The sequence below is a fragment of the Marmota monax genome, unplaced genomic scaffold (genome assembly GCF_021218885.2).
Source record: "Marmota monax isolate L192 unplaced genomic scaffold, Marmota_monax_Labrador192_F-V1.1 WCK01_AAM20220418_F8-fsc00071, whole genome shotgun sequence".
Lineage (NCBI taxonomy): Eukaryota > Metazoa > Chordata > Mammalia > Rodentia > Sciuridae > Marmota > Marmota monax.
The window spans coordinates 9,592,719-9,612,602 of record NW_026695217.1 but is presented as its reverse complement, the minus strand read 5'-3'; the positions used below and the strand labels follow the sequence as shown (position 1 = coordinate 9,612,602).

The 19,884-nt window shown below is 51.5% G+C and overlaps 2 protein-coding genes across 3 annotated transcripts in view; both read right to left on the bottom strand.

Annotated features, from left to right (window-relative positions):
* Positions 1 to 1,548: 1,548 nt before the first annotated feature.
* Acta1 (actin alpha 1, skeletal muscle) lies at positions 1,549 to 4,465 on the bottom strand. The gene is made up of 7 exons (XM_046432077.2): positions 4,318 to 4,465; positions 3,326 to 3,466; positions 2,900 to 3,224; positions 2,617 to 2,778; positions 2,331 to 2,522; positions 2,010 to 2,191; positions 1,549 to 1,930 (listed from the first exon to the last, which is right to left on the bottom strand). The coding sequence occupies exons 2-7, from the start codon at positions 3,452 to 3,454 to the stop codon at positions 1,787 to 1,789; spliced, it is 1,134 nt and encodes a 377-aa protein (XP_046288033.1). The 5' UTR covers positions 3,455 to 3,466; positions 4,318 to 4,465; the 3' UTR covers positions 1,549 to 1,786.
* A 5,001-nt stretch (positions 4,466 to 9,466) lies between these two features.
* Nup133 (nucleoporin 133) overlaps positions 9,467 to 19,884 on the bottom strand; it is a 46,036-nt gene continuing 35,618 nt past the window's right edge. Inside the window, exons 21-26 of one of the 2 annotated variants that reach the window (XM_046432074.2) lie at positions 18,754 to 18,889; positions 15,933 to 16,051; positions 15,332 to 15,412; positions 14,357 to 14,421; positions 13,608 to 13,696; positions 9,467 to 10,368 (exon numbers count right to left, since the gene is read on the bottom strand). In XM_046432074.2, coding sequence (XP_046288030.1) covers positions 10,232 to 10,368; positions 13,608 to 13,696; positions 14,357 to 14,421; positions 15,332 to 15,412; positions 15,933 to 16,051; positions 18,754 to 18,889 — 627 coding nt within the window. In that variant the 3' untranslated portion in view covers positions 9,467 to 10,231. The remainder of the gene's footprint in view (positions 10,369 to 13,607; positions 13,697 to 14,356; positions 14,422 to 15,331; positions 15,413 to 15,932; positions 16,052 to 18,753; positions 18,890 to 19,884) is intronic. The other variant, XM_046432076.2, reaches the window with a different exon arrangement.

Genomic DNA, 19,884 nt, shown 5'->3' with positions numbered 1-19,884 from the left:
AAGCCCCTGCCACAGGTGACCAGCAGGTGTGATGAATCTGCCCACATTCCAAACACCCTCCACTAGAAATGGAATTTAGGGCTGCCGGGCTAACCTAACCTTTTCTCTTCTGTTTATTAATTTTCGTTTTCCACTTTAATGCTTTTAATATTAATGGCACGTGTTTGTTGGAAATGAAGTTAAAGAGACACAGAAATATAAAAATGGCATAGTAATCACCTGTCACCCCCACAGCGACTGATTACTTTGGCCTATTTCCTTTGTCTCTTTTTGCCCTTCATTCCTGTTTTCCACAGTTTAGTGGATCCCTGTGGGCCCTCAGCATGTTACCCTCAGGCTCCAGGCCCTTGGACATCCAGCTGGTGTCCTGGACACTTGTCAAACTCAGTGCATGTTTGGGCCCAGATGGTTTGTGTCAGATGTGCCAATGTGTACTTCATACTATCAATGAAAGCTGGGTTCCTCTGAAACTCTAGAATTTAGCCCATCTTAAACCTTTATCCAAACTGGGTAGGGAAAAAATATGTTTTTTAGTAAACATGCTGTCATGCACGTGTTTTATTAAAATCTTTTTTTTTTTTTGGTGGTTACCAACTGAGCTATTCTCCTGCCCTTGTTTTACTAACATCTTAAACTTTACCAAGTGTCTGCTTCTCCTGATATCTGGATTTGGCAGCATCAGTCTTGGAGGCCTCCAAGATTTCTGATACCAGGCAGCAGGCCTGAAAGGACAGGTTACTGTTCAGTACGAAGTACCACTACCACCTTGCTCTGTCACAATTGCACCTACAGACCTATTTCCTTATGGGTTTATTACCTTCATTGTGTCAGAATCTGTTAAATTTAGGGACCACAGCTCTTGGGATTATTGACTAGTTACTTAAAAAAATAGGTATTGCATTCTCCTATAGAAATTAAAACCTTTGTTGTGCCTTTAAAGCATGGGTAAGGGGTCCTCCTCCCCTTACCTACATCCCTTCTCCAGATGGGGCTCAGCCCAAGCCTCAGCCCCAGGCTTCCTCACCCTCCTCCCACCTCGGGGGTGGGGGGTGCTCCTCTTGGGTGCAAAGCAAAGTAATTCCCAGTTTGGAAGAGATGGTGACTGTCTTAAAACTGGCTCATTAGGCTGACTTTGAACTTCTGATCCTCCTGACTCAGCCTCCTGAGACCCTGTCTCCGAATTTAAAGACAAATTAAAAAAAAAAAAAAAAAGAAAGACTGGGGATATGGGTCAGTGATTGAGCGCCCCTGAGTTCAATCCCCGGTGCCAGGTGTGTGTGGGGGTGCTCACTAGACGCAGAGCACAGTTCCTTCAATTAGACCTGCAGATTCAACGGGGAGCCCCGTGAGAACAGTGGAGATGCGCTCTGGGGACACGGCCCTAGGCAGCACCATGGCCAGCGCCCGCCGCCTGTCCCGGCTCTGAGAGGAGGGAGGGAGGCAGCTCGCCACCCCTGAGGGCATGAGGCCACCGGCGCAGTGCCGGAAGGGGCGGGAGATGATTTTGTCTCCTCTGCAGCCCACCCTGGTAGACAGACGACAGACACGTTGTGCAGCAAAACAGGTTTTAATGCTTCGAGCTCCCATTTCCTTCCACAGGGCTTTGTTTTAAATATAACAAAATGAGGTAAATCACATTGGGTATGTACACGTTATGGACAGGCGCCGGGCTGCGGCGGCGGCGAGGGAGCTGTCTCAGGGGTCGCCGCCGCGGGCGGCCGAGGCCAGCCCCGCAACGCGAGCGCGTCCATCGTCCTGAGGAGAGTGCGTGCACGGGCGCGGGCGCTTAGAAGCATTTGCGGTGCACGATGGAGGGGCCCGCCTCGTCGTACTCCTGCTTGGTGATCCACATCTGCTGGAAGGTGGACAGCGAGGCCAGGATGGAGCCGCCGATCCACACCGAGTACTTGCGCTCGGGAGGTGCGATGATCTGCAAGAGAGCGAGTCAGGAAGGCCGCCCGCCCGCCCGCCCGCGCACCCACCCACCAACCCGGCCGGCCGCGGCCCACCTTGATCTTCATGGTGCTGGGCGCCAGGGCCGTGATCTCCTTCTGCATGCGGTCAGCGATCCCGGGATACATGGTGGTGCCCCCCGACATGACGTTGTTGGCGTACAGGTCCTTCCTGATGTCGATGTCGCACTTCATGATGCTGTTGTAGGTGGTCTCATGGATTCCTGCCGACTCCATGCCTGGGGTCGCAGGAGGCAGCGTGAGCGGCAGGGCAGGGGGCGGCGGGACCTGGGGGCGGCGGGGCTGGGGGAGGGGTAGCGGCGGGAAGGGGGAGGGTGAGAGGAGAGGGGTACCCCGGGCGGCGGGGCCGGGGCTCACCGATGAAGGAGGGCTGGAAGAGCGTCTCCGGGCAACGGAAACGCTCGTTGCCGATGGTGATGACCTGCCCGTCGGGCAGCTCGTAGCTCTTCTCCAGGGAGGAGGAGGAGGCGGCGGTGGCCATCTCGTTCTCGAAGTCCAGGGCCACGTAGCACAGCTTCTCCTTGATGTCACGCACAATCTCGCGCTCAGCTGCGGGGGACAGGGGTAGCGGCGGCGGCCTTAGCACCGAGCCCCGGGGCGCGCGCCCGCCCGCCTGCCCGCCCGGGCCGCCCGGGCTGCGCACCTGTGGTCACGAAGGAGTAGCCACGCTCCGTAAGGATCTTCATTAGGTAGTCGGTGAGGTCGCGGCCGGCCAGGTCCAGGCGCATGATCGCGTGCGGCAGGGCGTAGCCCTCATAGATGGGCACGTTGTGGGTGACACCGTCGCCGGAGTCCAGCACGATGCCTGCGCCGGGATGGGACAGCGCCTGAGCCACAGGTCCGCGAATGCGGGTCCAGGGCGCGGCAGGAGCGCGGGGCGGGGGCGGGGGCGGGGGACGCGGGGCTGGGCGCCCGGAGGGACTCACCCGTGGTCCGGCCGGAGGCATAGAGAGACAGCACCGCCTGGATGGCCACGTACATGGCGGGCACGTTGAAGGTCTCAAACATGATCTGGGTCATCTTCTCGCGGTTGGCCTTGGGGTTCAGGGGGGCCTCCGTGAGCAGCGTGGGATGCTCCTCGGGGGCCACGCGCAGCTCGTTGTAGAAGGTGTGGTGCCAGATCTTCTCCATGTCGTCCCAGTTGGTGATGATCCCGTGCTCGATGGGGTACTTCAGAGTCAGGATACCTCTCTTGCTCTGGGCCTCGTCGCCCACGTAGGAGTCCTTCTGACCCATGCCCACCATGACGCCCTGACAGAGGAAGAGACACCATGCACCGGTTACCGCGGCTGGCATCCGTAGGACCCATAGCACTTGGACCATCCCAGCTCCCTCCGGAAGAGAAGCCTGACCTGGTGGCGGGGACGGCCCACAATGGATGGGAACACAGCCCTGGGGGCATCATCACCAGCGAAGCCAGCTTTCACCAGGCCAGAGCCATTGTCACACACAAGGGCGGTGGTCTCATCTTCGTCGCACATGGTGTCTGGTTTCTGCAAGGTGGTGACCAACAGCAGTCACTGAGAAGCCTCTGGGGAGAAAAGGCCCCCATGCCCCAGGACCTTCCACTCCAAGGACCCAGGGACACCCCAGTGCTGAGCCTCAGTGCAGCCAGGGGAGCCTGGGGCACAATGGCAGGGGCTCAGGAATGCTGTCCCAGAGGAAGGGCACACTGAAAAGTTCTCCAAGGTGGGTCCAGAGGACACTGCCCGCCAGGCCACACTGCACTCCACCTGCTCCAGGAGCTGGGCTCTAGCTCAGAGGGATTAAAGCTGGACTGTCTGCTCCTGGCCAGCTAGAGGTGTAAGGATTGGCCCACAGACCAGCTTTGGTGCCCCATCTAGGGAGAGGTGGTCTGTTCTGGACACCCTGAACAATTTCTGACCCAGGAGGGACACTTGCATTTGTCTGCCATCCTGAGAAAAGTGGTTCTTGCTGCCACTGGTGCTAGGGTAGGGGAGCTGTCTTCAGAAAATAAAGCAGTGGTATGAATCTCCTTAAGCACATCCTAAAATTGATGTCCTCAGGCATGTCCTGAACACTAGGGAGAGCAGTCCGACTGGAGAAGTTTCCAGCTGATTGTCTTCTCCTTAAAGCCCTTGAAATGTGGAGTGCCATGGCACATGCCTTTAATCTCAACTCCCCTGGAGGCTGAGGCAGGATGGCGAGTTTGGGGCCAACTTGGGCAACATAGTAAAGCCCCATCTCAAAACATAGAGCACCTGGGACTTGAAAGAGGCACAGGGTGGGGCAGGCCTGGGGCTGGACAGCTGGCTCTGCCCTTGTCCTTGGAGTTCCCCTTAAGTTCCCATCTTGTCCTGTCCCCTTTCCCACTCTACCCTACCTGGGCGGGTGTCTACACCTGCTGTTCTTCGGCTGGGGCCCTGGTCGCTCCAGGAGGGAAGCGGGCTTCACTGGGAGCTGTCCGCTGCAGTGACCGCTTGTCCCCTTGCTCAGGTTTTATATAGCCCGTGGGCGCTCCCTCCACGCCGCCCCGCAGGAATGTTGCTGCCCTTCTCAAGCCATATTTGGGTGTTGGACACTAGAGTCCCTTCCTTCAGCTGGTTCTCCACATGGGCCACGCCCGGGTCCCCTGCACTGACCAAAGAAGGAGCAGGCTGGCCCTGGCCCAGGTAACCAGGACCAGGCCGTATATGGAGTGTCTCCCCAGCGGGCTGCCCCTCCCGACCCGCCCAGTTGCCTGCCAGAGTTGGGTGGGGCAAGGGCCCCTGCGCACCCACTGGGCTGGTTAGTGCCCCTGCTCTGGAGCTGCACCTGTTTCAAGGCCTCCCTGCAGTCTACCTCACACCCACTGGGCACTCCAAAGGTGCTGACAGCTGACCTCCTGCTCCCCTCCCCTCCCAGCTCTCTTCCAGGTCCCATTGCTGCTGCAGGCAGCTTCCTGAGGAGCTGGCAGCCAGGTGGGCTCAGAGGGGAGCCCTCCAGGCAGGAAAGGAAGGGAACCCTCCAGGCAGGGAAGGAAGGAGCCCTGCGGGATAACCCCCTCCCTCCCTAATCCAGAGGCCTGACCCCGACAGCCCCTCCCCACCCTGGAGGCCACTGAGGGGAGGGCGTGGGGAGGGCGTGCAGCTGTTGCCGGCAATTGGCGTGCAGGGCGGAGCAGTGGGAGGAGGCGGGGCTTGGCAACAGGCCTTGAGGGAGCCAATGGAGTGTCACAGCCTCCAGGAACTCTTGAGGGGTGAAGGGTGGCGTGTGAGCCCCCTCCTCCAGGACCCCCAACCCTGCATGGCTGGGCTGAGCTGGCATCCTCCTCCCACCTCCTCAGTGGCCGCTGAATGTGTCCCTCTCCTGGGGTTGAAAGAAGGGTCCTAACCTACAACTAGCTAGGCCTGGAGGTGGAGGAACGGTCTGTGTGGGGGGCGTGTTCTCACTGAGAGGACCCATGCTGGGTTCCGCATGGCAGCGGCCCTCTCCCGCAAGGGCTGAACAAACCCTTTATATTTAGAGGATGATGTCCACTGGCCAGGCTGCTCCCAGTCCACCTTGGAGTCACCACCTGCCAGAGCTGTGCTGGGGCTATTTATACCACTGATATATGGGGATCTGCCTTTGCGTTTCTAGGACTTGGATCTGCTGTGACAAGGTGGAGCGGGGTCAGCGGAGGTCATCAGTGGGAACTTGGCTTCATTTGGTGGGGTACAAGGACAGCCCAAAAGGAAGTGTTCTGTGAAGAGCTCAGTGATGGGTGCAAGCCAGAAGGGAGGCCCTGGCTTCTTTGCAATTCAGTTCAGGCTTGGTGTGGAAGGAACAGCGAGGGTAGGAGAGTGCCCTGGTGGGAGTAGCAGCCTTCCTCGGGTTGGCACTGCCATCCAGCAGTGGAAAGGGGCCGCCGAAAGCTTTTCCAATTACTCTGGAGAATGGGTGACCACATTTCACTTTTAATGCTAAATCGGCCTGCAAGAGTGGGTGGTGGCCAGAGTGCACTGTATGTACCTCTTAAAAGTAAGTGCTGTTTGGGCCCTCGCCAGGTAGACCTGCCTCTCCTAGGGCAAGGAATCTGAAGGGGGAGTCCCTGAAAGGCAGACACTGACAGCCGTGAAGAGAGGCCCACCTGGCACTTCATCCATGTGACTGCTGGCTTGACAGGCCCCTGACAGTCACCCAGGGCCCCAGACCACTCTGGCCTCTCAGTGGCCAACAGACCAGAGACTGGTGGAGGAGCACTCAGGTTCAGCCACACAGCGCAGCTCCCCTCTGCTGAGCAAGTCACTCCCGCACAGACCCCAGCTCAGGGAGAACCCAGGCCTTGCGTGTGAGGGAAGGGCTCCAACACTGACCTATACTCTTGGCACTTTGAACACTTATATTTTGACAGGGGCTCACCAAGTTGCCCTAGTGGGGCTCTGGATCTTCTCCAAGGAAGAGGCAAAAGCTTCTTGAAATGCAAAGAAAGGACTTCAGGAGCAGTTGTCCCCTAGAGAAGACACTTTCTCTCACAGGCTACCCATCCACAAGTGCAGGGGATGGAGGCTCCAGCAGAGAAGGCCTGGTCCTTCTGGCCTCTTCTTCCCCTAGGATGGCTACCTCCAGACTGAAGATTCAAATGCAGTGGGGCCCTCTGAGCCCCTTCCCCACACCCAATGCACTCTGGGGTCAAGCAGATCCTGATCTGCCTCCCCTGACTGCTAAGTGACCTTGGGTAAGTCATTTCTGGAAGGTTCCAGCATCCGCAGCTAGATCAAAGTGTTCCATGGGACTGAGCCCAGTTGCACTAATGAGTGCCTGGGCCCTGGGTGTCCTTCCTCCAGTGACTGGGAGGGCCTGCGGGGGCGGGGGGGAGGGGGAAGGGGCTGGAGAGGTCAGGGACAGTGGTGGAAGGGCCAGTGCAACATTCACCGTATTTAGAGCTTGCGCAGATAATTCTAACATTATTAAAAGTGACAAAACCCAAAACCAATAAACGTCCCATGTTTCAACTTTGGGAGTGCAAACTATGGCACACGCCTATAATCCCAGTGGCTCAGAAGGCTGAGGCAGGAGGATCACAAGTTCAAAGCCAGTCTCAGCAATGGCGAGGTGCTAAGCAACTCAGTGAGACCCTGTCTCTATTAAATAAATAAAATGCAAAAATAAGTCTGGGGATGTGGCTCAGTGCTCCTGAGTTCAATACCCAGTACCACTCCCCCCGCCAAAAAAAAAAAAAACACCCTCTTGAGGACTAAGGCATGCATTCCCAAGGGCCAAGGGCTGTTGTCAGGGAGTGCAAAGACCTTGTGGCCCACAGAGTCTATGTACACAGAGGACAAAGTGGACCTGCAGGGCTGAGCTCTCCCTGGGGTGGAGATAGCTGGAAGAACATCGAAACTGGCTCTGCAAGAGGGGTGGTATCAGTGGGCTGGGGCTCAGCAGCAGAGTGCTTGCCTAGCAAGTGTGAGGCACTGGGTTTGATCCTCAGCACCATATAAAAATAGACAAATAAAGGCATTCTGTCATCTACAACTATAAAAAAAAATTAAAAAAAAAAAAAGAGGGGTGGTATCAGGAGGGGCGAATGGGGACCAGGGCTGCAAAGCAATGGCCAAGAACAGAGGAGAGCTCACACCTGCTCCCACAAGAGGCCACAAAACAGAGGTAGACAGTCCCCGTCCTCCTTCCCCATGGAACCACATCCCCTTGAGGGGGGTCTCCCATGTGGCCCAGGTCAGCCTCAAGCCTGTGATCCTCACAACCTCCTGAGTCTATGGGTTTCCTAGTGTACCTGGCTCCATACACTATAAGAAGCATTTCAGTTTCTTCTGGCTGGGGGATTGCAGGGGGTTATGGGTTGGATGTAAGGTGTCCCCCAAAAGCTCCTATTAATGCCAAATTGTTCAGAGGTGAAGTGATTAGATCCTGAGCTGTCATCTAACTGCCCATGCCAGTCTGAATGGATGGACTGGGTGGTGACCGCAGGCAGGTGGGCGTGGCTGGAGATGGGCATTGGGGCTGTCCTGGATGGGTCCATCTTCCCTGGGCCCACCCCTGCCCACTTCTTCCCTCAACCACACCACTCCTCTCTTCCCAGCAACCGAGGAATAAATCTCTGAAACCTTGAGCCAAAATACTCTTCGCCCCTTTGTTGTTCTTGGGTATTTTGGTCTCAGTGATGGAAAGGTGACGGATACAGAATCTTGTTTCCTTCCTACTTTTAACTTTTTATTTGTGTGTGTTTGGGGGGGGGGGGGATACTGGGAATCAAATTCAGGAGTGTTCTACTTCTGAGCCACATCTCCAGTCCCTTTTTTCCCCAAATGTGTTTTCTTTCTTTCTTCACATGACTTTCCTAAATACAGGCTTTCCCTTCCTCCAGTGCTTACTGGGCACCTGGCGTCTGGTGAGTGCACTGCTCACACGCAGCAGGCACTCAGGGTCTCAATAGCATAGGAAGAGAGCTCCTCAGCAGGCCCCAGTGTGCTCGGAAGGTGCTGGAGGCCTGGGATCCAGACCCGGCTCCAGGCTTCAGGCTGTCAGACAGCTCCTCCACTTAGGGCCCAGCTGGTCTGCCTGTCCTGGACCCCCTCACATACCCCCAAGGCCAGCTACTGGAGTCACTGCTGCCACCCGAGGCCCCCAGTGGGCCTTGACAGTGTGTACAAGGCAGGCAAACACCCTCCACAGGATATGGGTTGCACCCAGAGTCATTGTCAGTTACTTGATTTACCCAAAATCATTTATGATAAAGAGTGATATGGAAGGCAGAAAAATGTATTTAAAACCATGTCTCAATTCCATTTTTACTGTTCTGTCCACTGTTCTGGAGCTTCGAAGCCCAAACAGCCAGGGAGCAGCCTCCCTCCCTGCCAGGAGGGCCACACCTCACCACAGAACCCTGGGGCCTGGGCATAGGCCTGGCTTCCCGTGGAACCCTTCCCTCCTCACACAGGGGATGATTGTGATGGCAGGTGGAGGTGGGAGGAGCCCGTGTCCCCAGAGCACTGTGTCATCACAGTTAATGTCCTGTGAACTGAAGCTTGGTCTTCTAGCCACTAACTTGTGACAGTACCTCCAACAAGCTCCTAACCTGGCTCTGACATGGGGCTGCCAAGTTCCTTCCCAACAAGCAATGGGCAGGAGGGACCGCAACTGGGCTCTGCACCACATTTGACTTCTGACCTTCTCAGCTGTCGGGCAAGCAGCTAGTGAGACTCGCCTGGCCAAGAGTGGCTGGCCAGCAATGACTGCTATTTTGCTTTTATCTAAAGCCAGACAGTGCCCAGTGACAACTGGTTAGGACAGAGAGCTTGGAGAAAACGAACCCCAGGGGTCTCCAGCATGGTGAATGGTGGTGACAAGGGCAGCCACGGTGAGGACTGAAGGAACTCCACCAGCACCAGACGACCACCCACAGCGACAGCAGGGTGTGGGAGGTGGGGGGGGGGGTCAGAAGGCAACACCAACTGTTATCCACTGAAGTACTTTCACTGAAACTCATTCATTTATGTGCAAGTTAAAAATGCTCGCAGTGACTTAATTAGTTATCAAACTCACATGACTTAGGCCCACTGTTTTTTGCTTTTAATTCTGTGTTAAGTCAGTAAAATTTGACATTTATCTTGCTAGACAGGTATTTCCCACTAGTCCCAACCAAAACAGAAGTCAAACACCCCAAATCCTCTCCAGTGTCATAAACATCAGAGATACTCCAGGGCCCTCCTCACTTTTAAGGGTCATGGACCCCCGAGGCCTAGAAGTGATATGTGTACGTGCAGCCAGAACCAGGATGAGAGCTGCAAAACACACTGGACCACGTTACAGAGAACAGAGAGAGGGTCAGCCGGGTATGGCGGCCTATGATCCTAGCACCTCAGGGACTGAGGCAGGACGACAACCAACCCAGGCAACTTAGGGAAACCCCATCTCAAAATTTTAAATAATTAAGAAAATAAAAAAGGCTGGAGATGTAGCTTGGTGGCAGAGCGTCCCTGCATTCAACTCCATTACCACAAAATAATGAAGAGAAAGGGCAGTAAATGCACAGACAACTGATATAGATTTCAGTGGAAAAAGAGAAAATGCCACATAAAAAGCCAAAATCACAGTACAGCAAATTATATCAGCTTTCAAATACAGCACAGAGAAAGTTCTGCTGCACGTGCTACCACAGTGCACTAGCTCCCCAGTGTTTAAGGCCTAAAATTTTTATAATTGTACTCAATTAATTTTATAATTGGACACACTTTTTTTTTTAAGACACACTTAAAATTTTATAATTGGACACACTTGTACAGATCTTAGAAAGTGACCAGTTGTAGAAAACTTTACATTTGTCCCTGGACGTAATATTCATAATTTGCTTTCAAAACAAACTCAAAGTACGGGTTGGACTTGAGGCTTCCCAGCTGGTCTGCCTGCAGCAGGCCCTGCACCTCTGGCAGGTACTCACTGAGCCGGACGCCTGTGGACAAGCACAAAAACACTTTTACTGCACAGAACTCTCTAGCATACTGTGGCCCGTGGACCAGGACCCATGCCTGTTCGAACCGCCCCCCTGAGGTCTCCTCTGCAGGTGGACAGCCCCTCCCTGCAGGCTTCAGCAGATGTGGAGTCTCTTTCCCACAGTGTAGGTCACACTTAACAATCACTTGAAAACAACATTGAGTAGTTGCTTCCCCAGCTGGGAAACCCTTTGGCAGAGAGGCTGTCAACAGCACTGGTACAGTGTCTCTGGGGTAACAGCTGGGGGCTAACCAGCAGGCAGCACAGCCTCTGTTGGCCTGCAGAGGCCACACCAAGGAGAACCAGCCAGATAGGCCAGGCAAGGTGAGGTCTCCATGGGTACAAGAAAGCATGAGAAATTTCTTCATTTGACAAGTGAAGAAAAATGAACAAAAATTTTAAATTAATAAGACAAAGATATAATTTGTTACAGCACCGTAAGTTCTGAAAACCAGTATTGGTTTTAAAAACAAAGTCCTCCCAGTGTCTAGCACCATTTTTTTTTTGTATTTCTCACAGAAAGAAAATATGGATTAATAAACGTTAGAGGCTAAATCTGAAATGTGTATGTTACTTACTGCCATTAACACACTTTTAGCAAAGACCTTTTCTCTGTAAAGCATTATTACTCTTGAGAAGACACCGCCTGGGTGTCAGAAGGTCAGCCTCCAGAAAAGCCCACCTTGCATCTGGCTTTAGGGCACGAGGCCCGTCCTCCTCCAGGGCAGGGGTTCAGGAGGCTGCATATCTCCTTCCCCGTGACTGTGACCAAGCCAACCCTTGGCCTGCTGTATACAGCCTTCAATCTTCAAGAGAAGTCAGGAAACAATACTGATAAGCACCCCCAATGAGCAAGTGTTGGCAGCTGCCTAAACAGAAACCTCAGTGCTCCCCAGGGGACATGGCATCTCACTCCACCAGGCAAGGTGCTTTGTCACCAGGGTCACTTTCTCATCTGTAGGATGAACTCAGCCATAGGTTGTAGCCACCCTGGGCCCCCAGAGCCCACACTGCAGTGTCAGCTCACATTGGAACCTGTTCTTACTTGAGAGCCCTGTGTGGAAAGGGCCCCAAAGGCAGGACAGCTACATGCCCCTCTAAGTTATAGGAGCTTCTCCTGGTGTCCGTCTGTGTACAAAACTCAACAATTCCGTGTACAACCAGGACTTTCTGTTCTTGCTCTCTCTCTCTGTTCCATCATTTACTGGGTGTGGGTGCTGAGCACCAAGAACTCAGCTCTACACATGTCCATGAGCACCTGCTCACAAGGCTGGGCCCGAAGGCCTCCCGAAACTTATCAGCTCAGCTAGAGCCTCTGCAAGTGCAGAAAGCTGCCATGTCCAGTGTCTTCCCAACTCCAAACACGGAGAGAGAAAAGGCTCACAGACACAGGTTAGCTCTCATGAACTTCCAGCAAAAGGCTCTGCAGCTCAGAACACTGGCTGTGGGGCCTGGTGCTTCTCTGGGGTCCCTTCTTTATGTGGCTAAGCCAGAGACCCTGGCCTATGGGAATGCCACACAGGATAGAGGCATGGCAGGAGGACCTGGTCTAGAAGAGCTGGGCACACTGATGTGCACATGATTCCACATTTAACAACCAACATTCTCTGAATGACTCCCACATGCCAGACAGCAGGCCAGGCATGTTGTGTGAGAATGCACCATGTATTTTGCAGGTTTGTGCACTGAAGGCGTTCAGTGCATGGATGTGCTGACTTGATGAACAGTTCTTTCATGCAGGAGGGCCCTGGGCTTACCATTGTGCACCCCTCCCAATGATGATGGAGTGTCTCTGCCTGGAGCTCAGTCTGTTCTGCACACTGCCTGGATTCTGGCACCCCACACCCTGACCTCATGATTCTACAATAAACATGAGTCATATTTGTTTTCATGTATAAAATGTGCAGTCTCTCATCTCTTGACCAATATTCTGAATATTTTAAGCTCCTGGAACGTGAAAGGCAGTTTATAAAAAGCTTGTTTTCTCAAATTCACCTTTCCCTCAAGAATGAGCACTGGGGGCTGGGGATGTGGCTCAAGCGGTAGCGCGCTCGCCTGGCATACGTGCGGCCCGGGTTCAATCCTCAGCACCACAGACCAACAAAGATGTTGTGTCCGCCGAAAAACTAAAAAATAAATTTTGAAAAATTCTCTCTCTTAAAAAAAAAAAAAAAAAGAATGAGCACTAGAGGAGGAAAAAAAAAAGAATAAGCTTATTTACCTATTTATCACCAAATGAAATTTTGCTCACTGCCTTCGGCACAAAATACACAAATAAAACACATCCCTGTCTTGTTTGAAAATGAATCCTAGTCTTAAATGGATTTGTACAAATATCTTCTAGTTTGTTCTTAAACACGGTATGGCCAGTGACCCCTCATAGCTCATAATACACCCCAGAGCTCATAGCTAATTCCAAACCTTCAGCCTTCAAAAGATTTAAATGGAAAATCAAGAGAACTCTTACTGCCATCAGTTGCAGGTTTGGGGAGTCACACCAGTGGTGGCCATGGTGTCCCTCCTGTATCACTACTTTGCTTTTCTTCTTCTTTTTTTTTGGCATTGGGAATTGAACCCAGGGGTGCTTTTACCACTAAGCTACACTCTCAGCCCTTTTCACTTTTATTTTGAGATAGAATCTCACTAAGTTGCTCAGGTTGGCCTCAAATTTGTGATCCTTCTGTCTGAGCCTACTGAGTTACTGGGATTACAGGTGCATGCCACTGCATCTGGCTGAAACTGCTTTATCTTAAATCCACTGTCATTTGACATCTTGGCAAATACCCATTATCCTAAGACTTGTAAACTGAGAAGTGATACTGTGATTTTAAAAAATTTTTTATACCAGGGATTGAACCTAGGGGTGCTTCACCACTGACCACATTCCCAGCCTTTTTTATTTTATTCTTGCAAAGTTACCTAGGGAGGGCCTTGCTAAGTTGCTGAGGCTGGCTTTTAACTTGTGGTTCTCCTGCCTCAGCCTCATGAACCACTGGGATAACAGGCATGTGCTACCATGCCTGGCTGATACTGTAATTTCTTTTCTTTTTAACACAATACCGTTGTTTTATGTATTTATTTTTACGTGGTGCTGAGGATTGAACCCAGTGCCTTACATGTGCCAGGCAAGCGCTCCACCACTGAGCCAAAAAACCCAACCCCTGATACTGTGATTTCTAATGGTAACAAAATGCTTACCATCTTTTAAAAGTTTCTGCAGGATTTTCACAAAGACACTGTCTTTAGACACTTCAATTGGATCATCTTTACCATCTGAACTGGACCAGCTAGAAAACAAAACACATGAAGAAAATAGCACCATCACTCTTGTGTCCCCATATGGATGTAATGGGGATGGACAGCGCTCTCTGTGATGGTGGTCAAAGCTGAATGACAGGCCTGCAGTGTGGACATGCTTCCAGACACCACGGACCTCTGACTTCCAGACACAGGAGGAACCTCAGACAGCATATTCCAGTACATGGGTGACGGTTACGAATTCAAGCCTGTCTTCCACTGCCTGGGCGGCAGAAGGGAGTTCCTCCTCTAGGGGCTCACATGGCCCTGCTGTGAAGTGCTCAACATGCAAGCCATCAAACACCAGCACCAACAAGAAGCAGGACAAGGCTCCTCTTGGGTGCCTGGGATAGGACAATAAACTGAGGACCACAGAGCGGGTGCTTGAGCGCCCCAACAAAGCTCCTCCAGGGCCTGGCTGCCACCTCCCAGGACCACACCTGGGCCCAACTCCCCTGGGGCTCATGTCTGACCAGGACTGCCAGGGGTGGAAATCCCCCTCTGCACAGGCAAGAGGGCTGTGGCCTCCCAGCCTGACTCAAGCAGCAGGTCACATTCTGTGGCAGCATTGCAAGTAGCAAACTGCGTGAGCATTTCCTGCTGTTGAGCACCGGCACCCCCACGAAGAACAGCTGGATCGGGACACGTACTCGTCCCTCTGCAGGGCTCTGCAGAGGATTTCCAGCTTCAGGTCGTCAATGTTCACGTCTTCATCCTTCATAGCAAAACAAAGCATCCTGGTTATATTCTGGCTGTCACAAAGAAACAGTCTTCAATTTTATTTATGTCAACTCCTAATCCTGCATAAATAGTGTCTTTGCTTTTAATATTGATACTATAGTTTATCATTTTTAAAAACTCCCTTTGAGACATTAGTTCTGTTTAGAAAGGGAAGCCAACTGCATTATGCAAGTTAGCTTTGGATCACTACACTCCAGGTCATCAAGAACTGCAAGAGATAGATTTTTTTTCTTTCTTTCTTTTTTTTTTTCATGGTGCTAGGGATTGAACCCAGAGCTTTGTGCATGTGAGGCAAAGCCTCAGGTTAAGGTTATTAAATGAGCTTGTTCAAAAGCTAACCTTGTGGGACTGGGGCTGTAGCTCAGTTGGTAGAGTGCTTGCTTAGCATGTGTGAGGCACTGGGTTTGATCCTCAGTACCATAAAAAATAAAATAAAGGTATTGTGTCCATCTGCTATAAAAAAATATTTTTAAAAAACTAACCTTGGGGGCTGGGGCTGTAGCTCAGTGGTAGAGCACTTGCCTAGCACCTGTGAGGCACTGGGTTTGATCCTCAGCACCACATATGAATGAGCAAAATAAAGGTGCACTGATAACTAAAAAAGTGTTTAAAAAAAAAAAAGAAGCTAACCTTGTGTTTTTAAGATCCACCAAACAACTCCCATTCACCCTGCCCTAACAGAAGGCCTTCCTACAGAGCAGCACCATAATCTTTTGAAAGTGAGAACACTCCCCTTAAGGTGAGCGCTGTGAGGAAAATACCTCAGAATACTGAAAAGCTGCAGTTATCTATCTGTGCACTAGAACATGAGAGTTACCAGGAACCAGAGCCCCATGGCAGCTCTACTCCAGGCTGGGGCCTGAGAGCCGGGGCAACTGTCTCACCTCTTCGATATACTCTAGCAAGTCCAAAGCCTTCTTGAAATCATACTCGTTGGCTCTTCTGTTTTCTTCACAGATGTACAGCTGCAGCAAGTTACACGAGGCAAGTCATTCTCAGCTATCAGCGTAATGCCAGAGAACTTGGGAGAAGCCACCCTGTCCTACAGTGAGCTAGAGGCTTTTAAGGCCAAGAACCACGACCCAGGTGGAGGCCAGCGAGCTGTACCACAGTAGGCTGGCCTGGTGAGGTGTGTGTGTGGGGTGCTGGTCTTCTCAGGAGGAAAGAGCACTGGCCAACTTGCCCATGCAACCCCCTCCCAGCCATACCCTCGGGAACACTTGGTTCCCAGAAAAGGGGCATAGGCGGCACCTGTGAACCATACAAATCCTTTTCTGAACTATTTTGCTACGGAAAACTGAAGAGTGACATTGTAGAGGAAATATCAGTTGCACAGTGCACTCTTCCAGGAAAGTGAACTACAGGTGACTCCTCCTGGTCACGAGAGGTGGATCTGGAGGGCCAGGGGAGCAGCCCGGGGAGGTAGAGGCTGGCCAGCACACACTGGGGTGTTATGAGCACGGGAACAGGAGGTGCAACACCTACACTGATGAGCTGTGGAGCTGTCAGCACGGGCATGGCACCGAGGCGCAGCTGTCTCTCTGCCAGCAGCTGCTCAGGCAGGGTCTCCTGGTGCAGCAGGAAGCGCTCCTGCTCAGCCATTGCTGGTGTTCAAGGACAGAGAGGGAGAAGGATGAGACTTTCACTTCTGCAGTCACAAAGCAAAACCGACAACAAAGAGCTCTAGAGCCACAACATTGCTACGTCACAGCACTGCTGCACAATGACCTCAGGATGCCACCAGTACTGCTTTTTCCTGGCTGCTTCAAGAGGGGCGGGGCCCAGACTTTAGCCCCAGTGTGGCCCAGCCTCATCCACACAGGGGAATGGGGCAAAGCCACCAGGGCACAACAGGAGAAGAGCAGTGCCTGCACTGACATGAGGCCAGCCTACTGGCCAGCACACAAAGCCTCTGCATGCGCAGACTCTCTGGGCTGCTAGGTAGGCATTGCTGTGCAGTCAAAGTACCTGCAGCACCACACACACTCAGTTTTTTAAAAAGCATGTTTGTGCACTTCAATATCTAGAAAAGCAGATCCAGAGGGCAGCTCAGGGAGCGAGAACCTATTACAACACAACTTATTTGGTGTGTTTTTTCTAAAATTTACAGATTTCCCATATGGTTATTTATTTTCCCATATAGTTATTCATATAACTTTAAAGTCATTACAACAGTCTGCAGGGAATCCATCCGAGAGACCTGAAAATAACCACTGTGTAGACCTCAGCCTGTCCACACAGCAGAGGCCCCTCCTCCAGGCCTATTTACTTCACTACTTGCACATGTGTGACAGTGGTGCTAGGGGCTTAGCTTGGAGCCTTGCACATGCCAGGCAGGCCCTCTACTACTGAGCTACACACACTCCGGGCCCTCTTCAATTTTTATTTTGAGAAAATTACAAATCTGTAGCTTCTGCGGGACCTGGCATGTCTCTGGGCGTTCTGCCTGGCCCGCTGCTGGACGGTCTGACTACACACATCCCCCTCTCATGGAGGGTGCAGTTGTCATGGCACACCACGTCCACAGACTTCAGCAGGTACCACCCGATCACCATGGTTCAGAGTCAGGCCCACAGAGTGGACACAGCATGCTACAGTCACCTAGTATTAAACACATCCAGGCTCTCTCAGTGGTTCCCAAATCAGAGGTGTGACCTAAGAGCCAACTGCAATCTCTGGGTGATGGCTCTTGGGTTCCTATGATCTAGGGCTGCCTGTCTTTTGCATTGCCGAAATGTTAAGTGTCCAGCTGAGTACGCTGTAAAATGTTCTGCCCTTGAGGCACACTGGCTGCCCCCTTGTGACCAGATTCAGGATGAACACTTCAGGCAGAAATAGGCAGGCGACAGCAGGTACCACTTGTCACACCACCCCAGGAAGCGTGGGATGTGGGCTGTGTCTAATCTGTGTACCAACACTCTGAAACCCGGCAACATCTTTCACCAGACCCTGAACTGAACGGGCCTGCCATCTTTTTGAGATGGGGGCCTTGCTAAGTTGCCTAGGATGGCCTTGAATTTGCTCCTGCCTTCGCCTCCAGAGCTGGTGGGACTGTAGGCATGTGCAACAGTACCCGACTGATTCTAGTGTCTTTTGGTGACCAATCATTTGCTGTAATTGCAAAGTGGTGACATCAACCACCCTGTCCATATTAGCTGTCAATTATTTGTAAAGAAGCATTTTACTGACCCCCCCCTTTTGGGGAACACTGTGGATTCATGGACTTTTACTTTTTTTTTACACACACACACACACACACTCTCTCTCTCTTTTAATTAATTAATTAATTATTCTGAGACAGTGCCCTAAGTTGCTAAAGCTGGCTTCAAACTTGTGGTCCTCCTGCCTCATCCTCCTAAATTTCTGGGATTATGGGTATGTGCCACCATGTAAAGCCCTGGCTTTTCTTTCATAAACTGTGACATGCAATCCTTCGCCACCACCTTGACACTGAGAAGGAGCTCTTCAAGGCTCTTGTACTTTCTGACCCAGCAGAACCCTCCTAGGTCACCTGGTCAACAGCCCCGTTTCTTCTCACTGGAAACTGGAAGAGACACCAGACTGCACAGGGCTCGTGGCATGGGACAGTGTGGGGCCCTTCAGACAAGACCCCACCGAGATCTGCAATTTGAATATGTAACAGTTCTCTTTCATTTCACACTTGTGACTCCCTTCTCGGTTCTCAAAAACAAAACAGTATTTCCTCACTTCTTCTACAAAACAGCTTCAGAACTGCACCAACAGCACGGCCTATGAGAAGCCCCATGTGAAGCCCGAGCTCTCTCTGCAGTCCCACCTTAGAATACTGTTGCCAAGCGTGCATAACCAGCCTTCCAGTCATGCTCACTTGAACATACACACATACATATATATATATATATGTATATATATATATATATATATATATATATTGTATCAGGAATTGAATATAGGAAATGAAGGGCGCTTAACAACCAAGCCTCATCCCCATCCCTTTTTAAATATTTTTATTTAGAGACAGGGTTTCACTGAGTTATCTAGGGCCTTGCTAAGTTACTGAGGCTGGCTTTGAACTTGAGATCATCCTGCCTCAGCCTCCCAAGCTGCTGGGATTACAGGCGTGTGCCACTATGCCCGACTTTTTATTCTTTAGGAATTCTGGCTTAAAATACAAATTCTTTCCAAAAAATAAGGATTTCAAGCACATAACCAAGTAACTGCAGGAATGTGGAGTACACAGCGCCTTATATGAGAGAGGGCTACGCACACTCCAGGCGCTAAGCAACATTGTGACCTTTACCAGGCTCTCCTCCAGTTTCATTCTTACCTTCAATTTTTTCTTGCAATACATCCTCTGAAAGGTCCGATGCTAATGCAGCCAATTTACTCAAGCCAAGAAGTGTTTTTTTCTTGGCAAAATAACGAGTCTCCATATTTGCCAAACCCAGAAGCGTTGCATGAGCCTACAATAAACCACAAGAGGCAGGGTAAGGTCCTGGTGTCAACCTGACTGGGAAGCAGGGCTCGGCACACCCTGAATGCTGCCTCCCCTGAGCTGAGCCCATGATGGCACACCAGCAACCAGCACAGCCAGCCTGCTTGGAGCCGCAGTCTCAACTAGGCAGGCCGCTGGGTACCTGCCAGGGGAGTGCTTTACTCAACCAACTGGAATGAGCTAGCTCTGAGAATATTCTCATTACAATAATGGTTATGCACGCTTGGCAACGACTGCTCCAGAGATTACTGTTTTGTATCAGTAGCCAAAGCACAACGGCTCACTTTTTTTTGAGGTATTAGAAGTAATGACAACGTCATCATAAATCAATAATGCCAAATTTATCGAATTATTCCAGAGTGGGAGGATTTAATAACCTGTAAGTACTACCTTCTAAATTTGTAAACATTGTTTATTATAAGTTGACAAAAACAAGCACATACATTTATGGAGTGCAAAATGAGGTTATAACACACACATACAATGTGGAACTCTTAAATCAGACCAATGAACAGCTCCTTTACCCAAGGACTTATTTTCCAGGATAAGAATACTTGAAGTCTACTCCCTGAGTGCACCGCTGTCAACTGGCAGCACGTAAGCAGCACCTTTCCTCCCTGGGCTGCAGTTTGCATGGTGGCTGCAGCCCTCTGCCCCTCACCTTAGCCTCTGCTAGAGTCTGCTCTCTGCTTGAGTGACTCCGTGCTGGACCCTGTGGATGGGAGACTACAGTACTCGTCACTCTAGTCCCAGCTTATTCCACTGAGCAACAGGTCCACCAGGGTCACCCATGCTGTAGCCAATGGCAGATTTGTTTCTAAAACTGAGTGTCGCACCACCATGCACGTGCCTGTCATTCACCCACGTGGATGCAGCTAATCCCTCAACTTGGTCGCTAATATAGTCAGTGCACAAGTGTGGGTGGCACACTGATGTCACATTGTCTGGGGACACCCAGAAGTC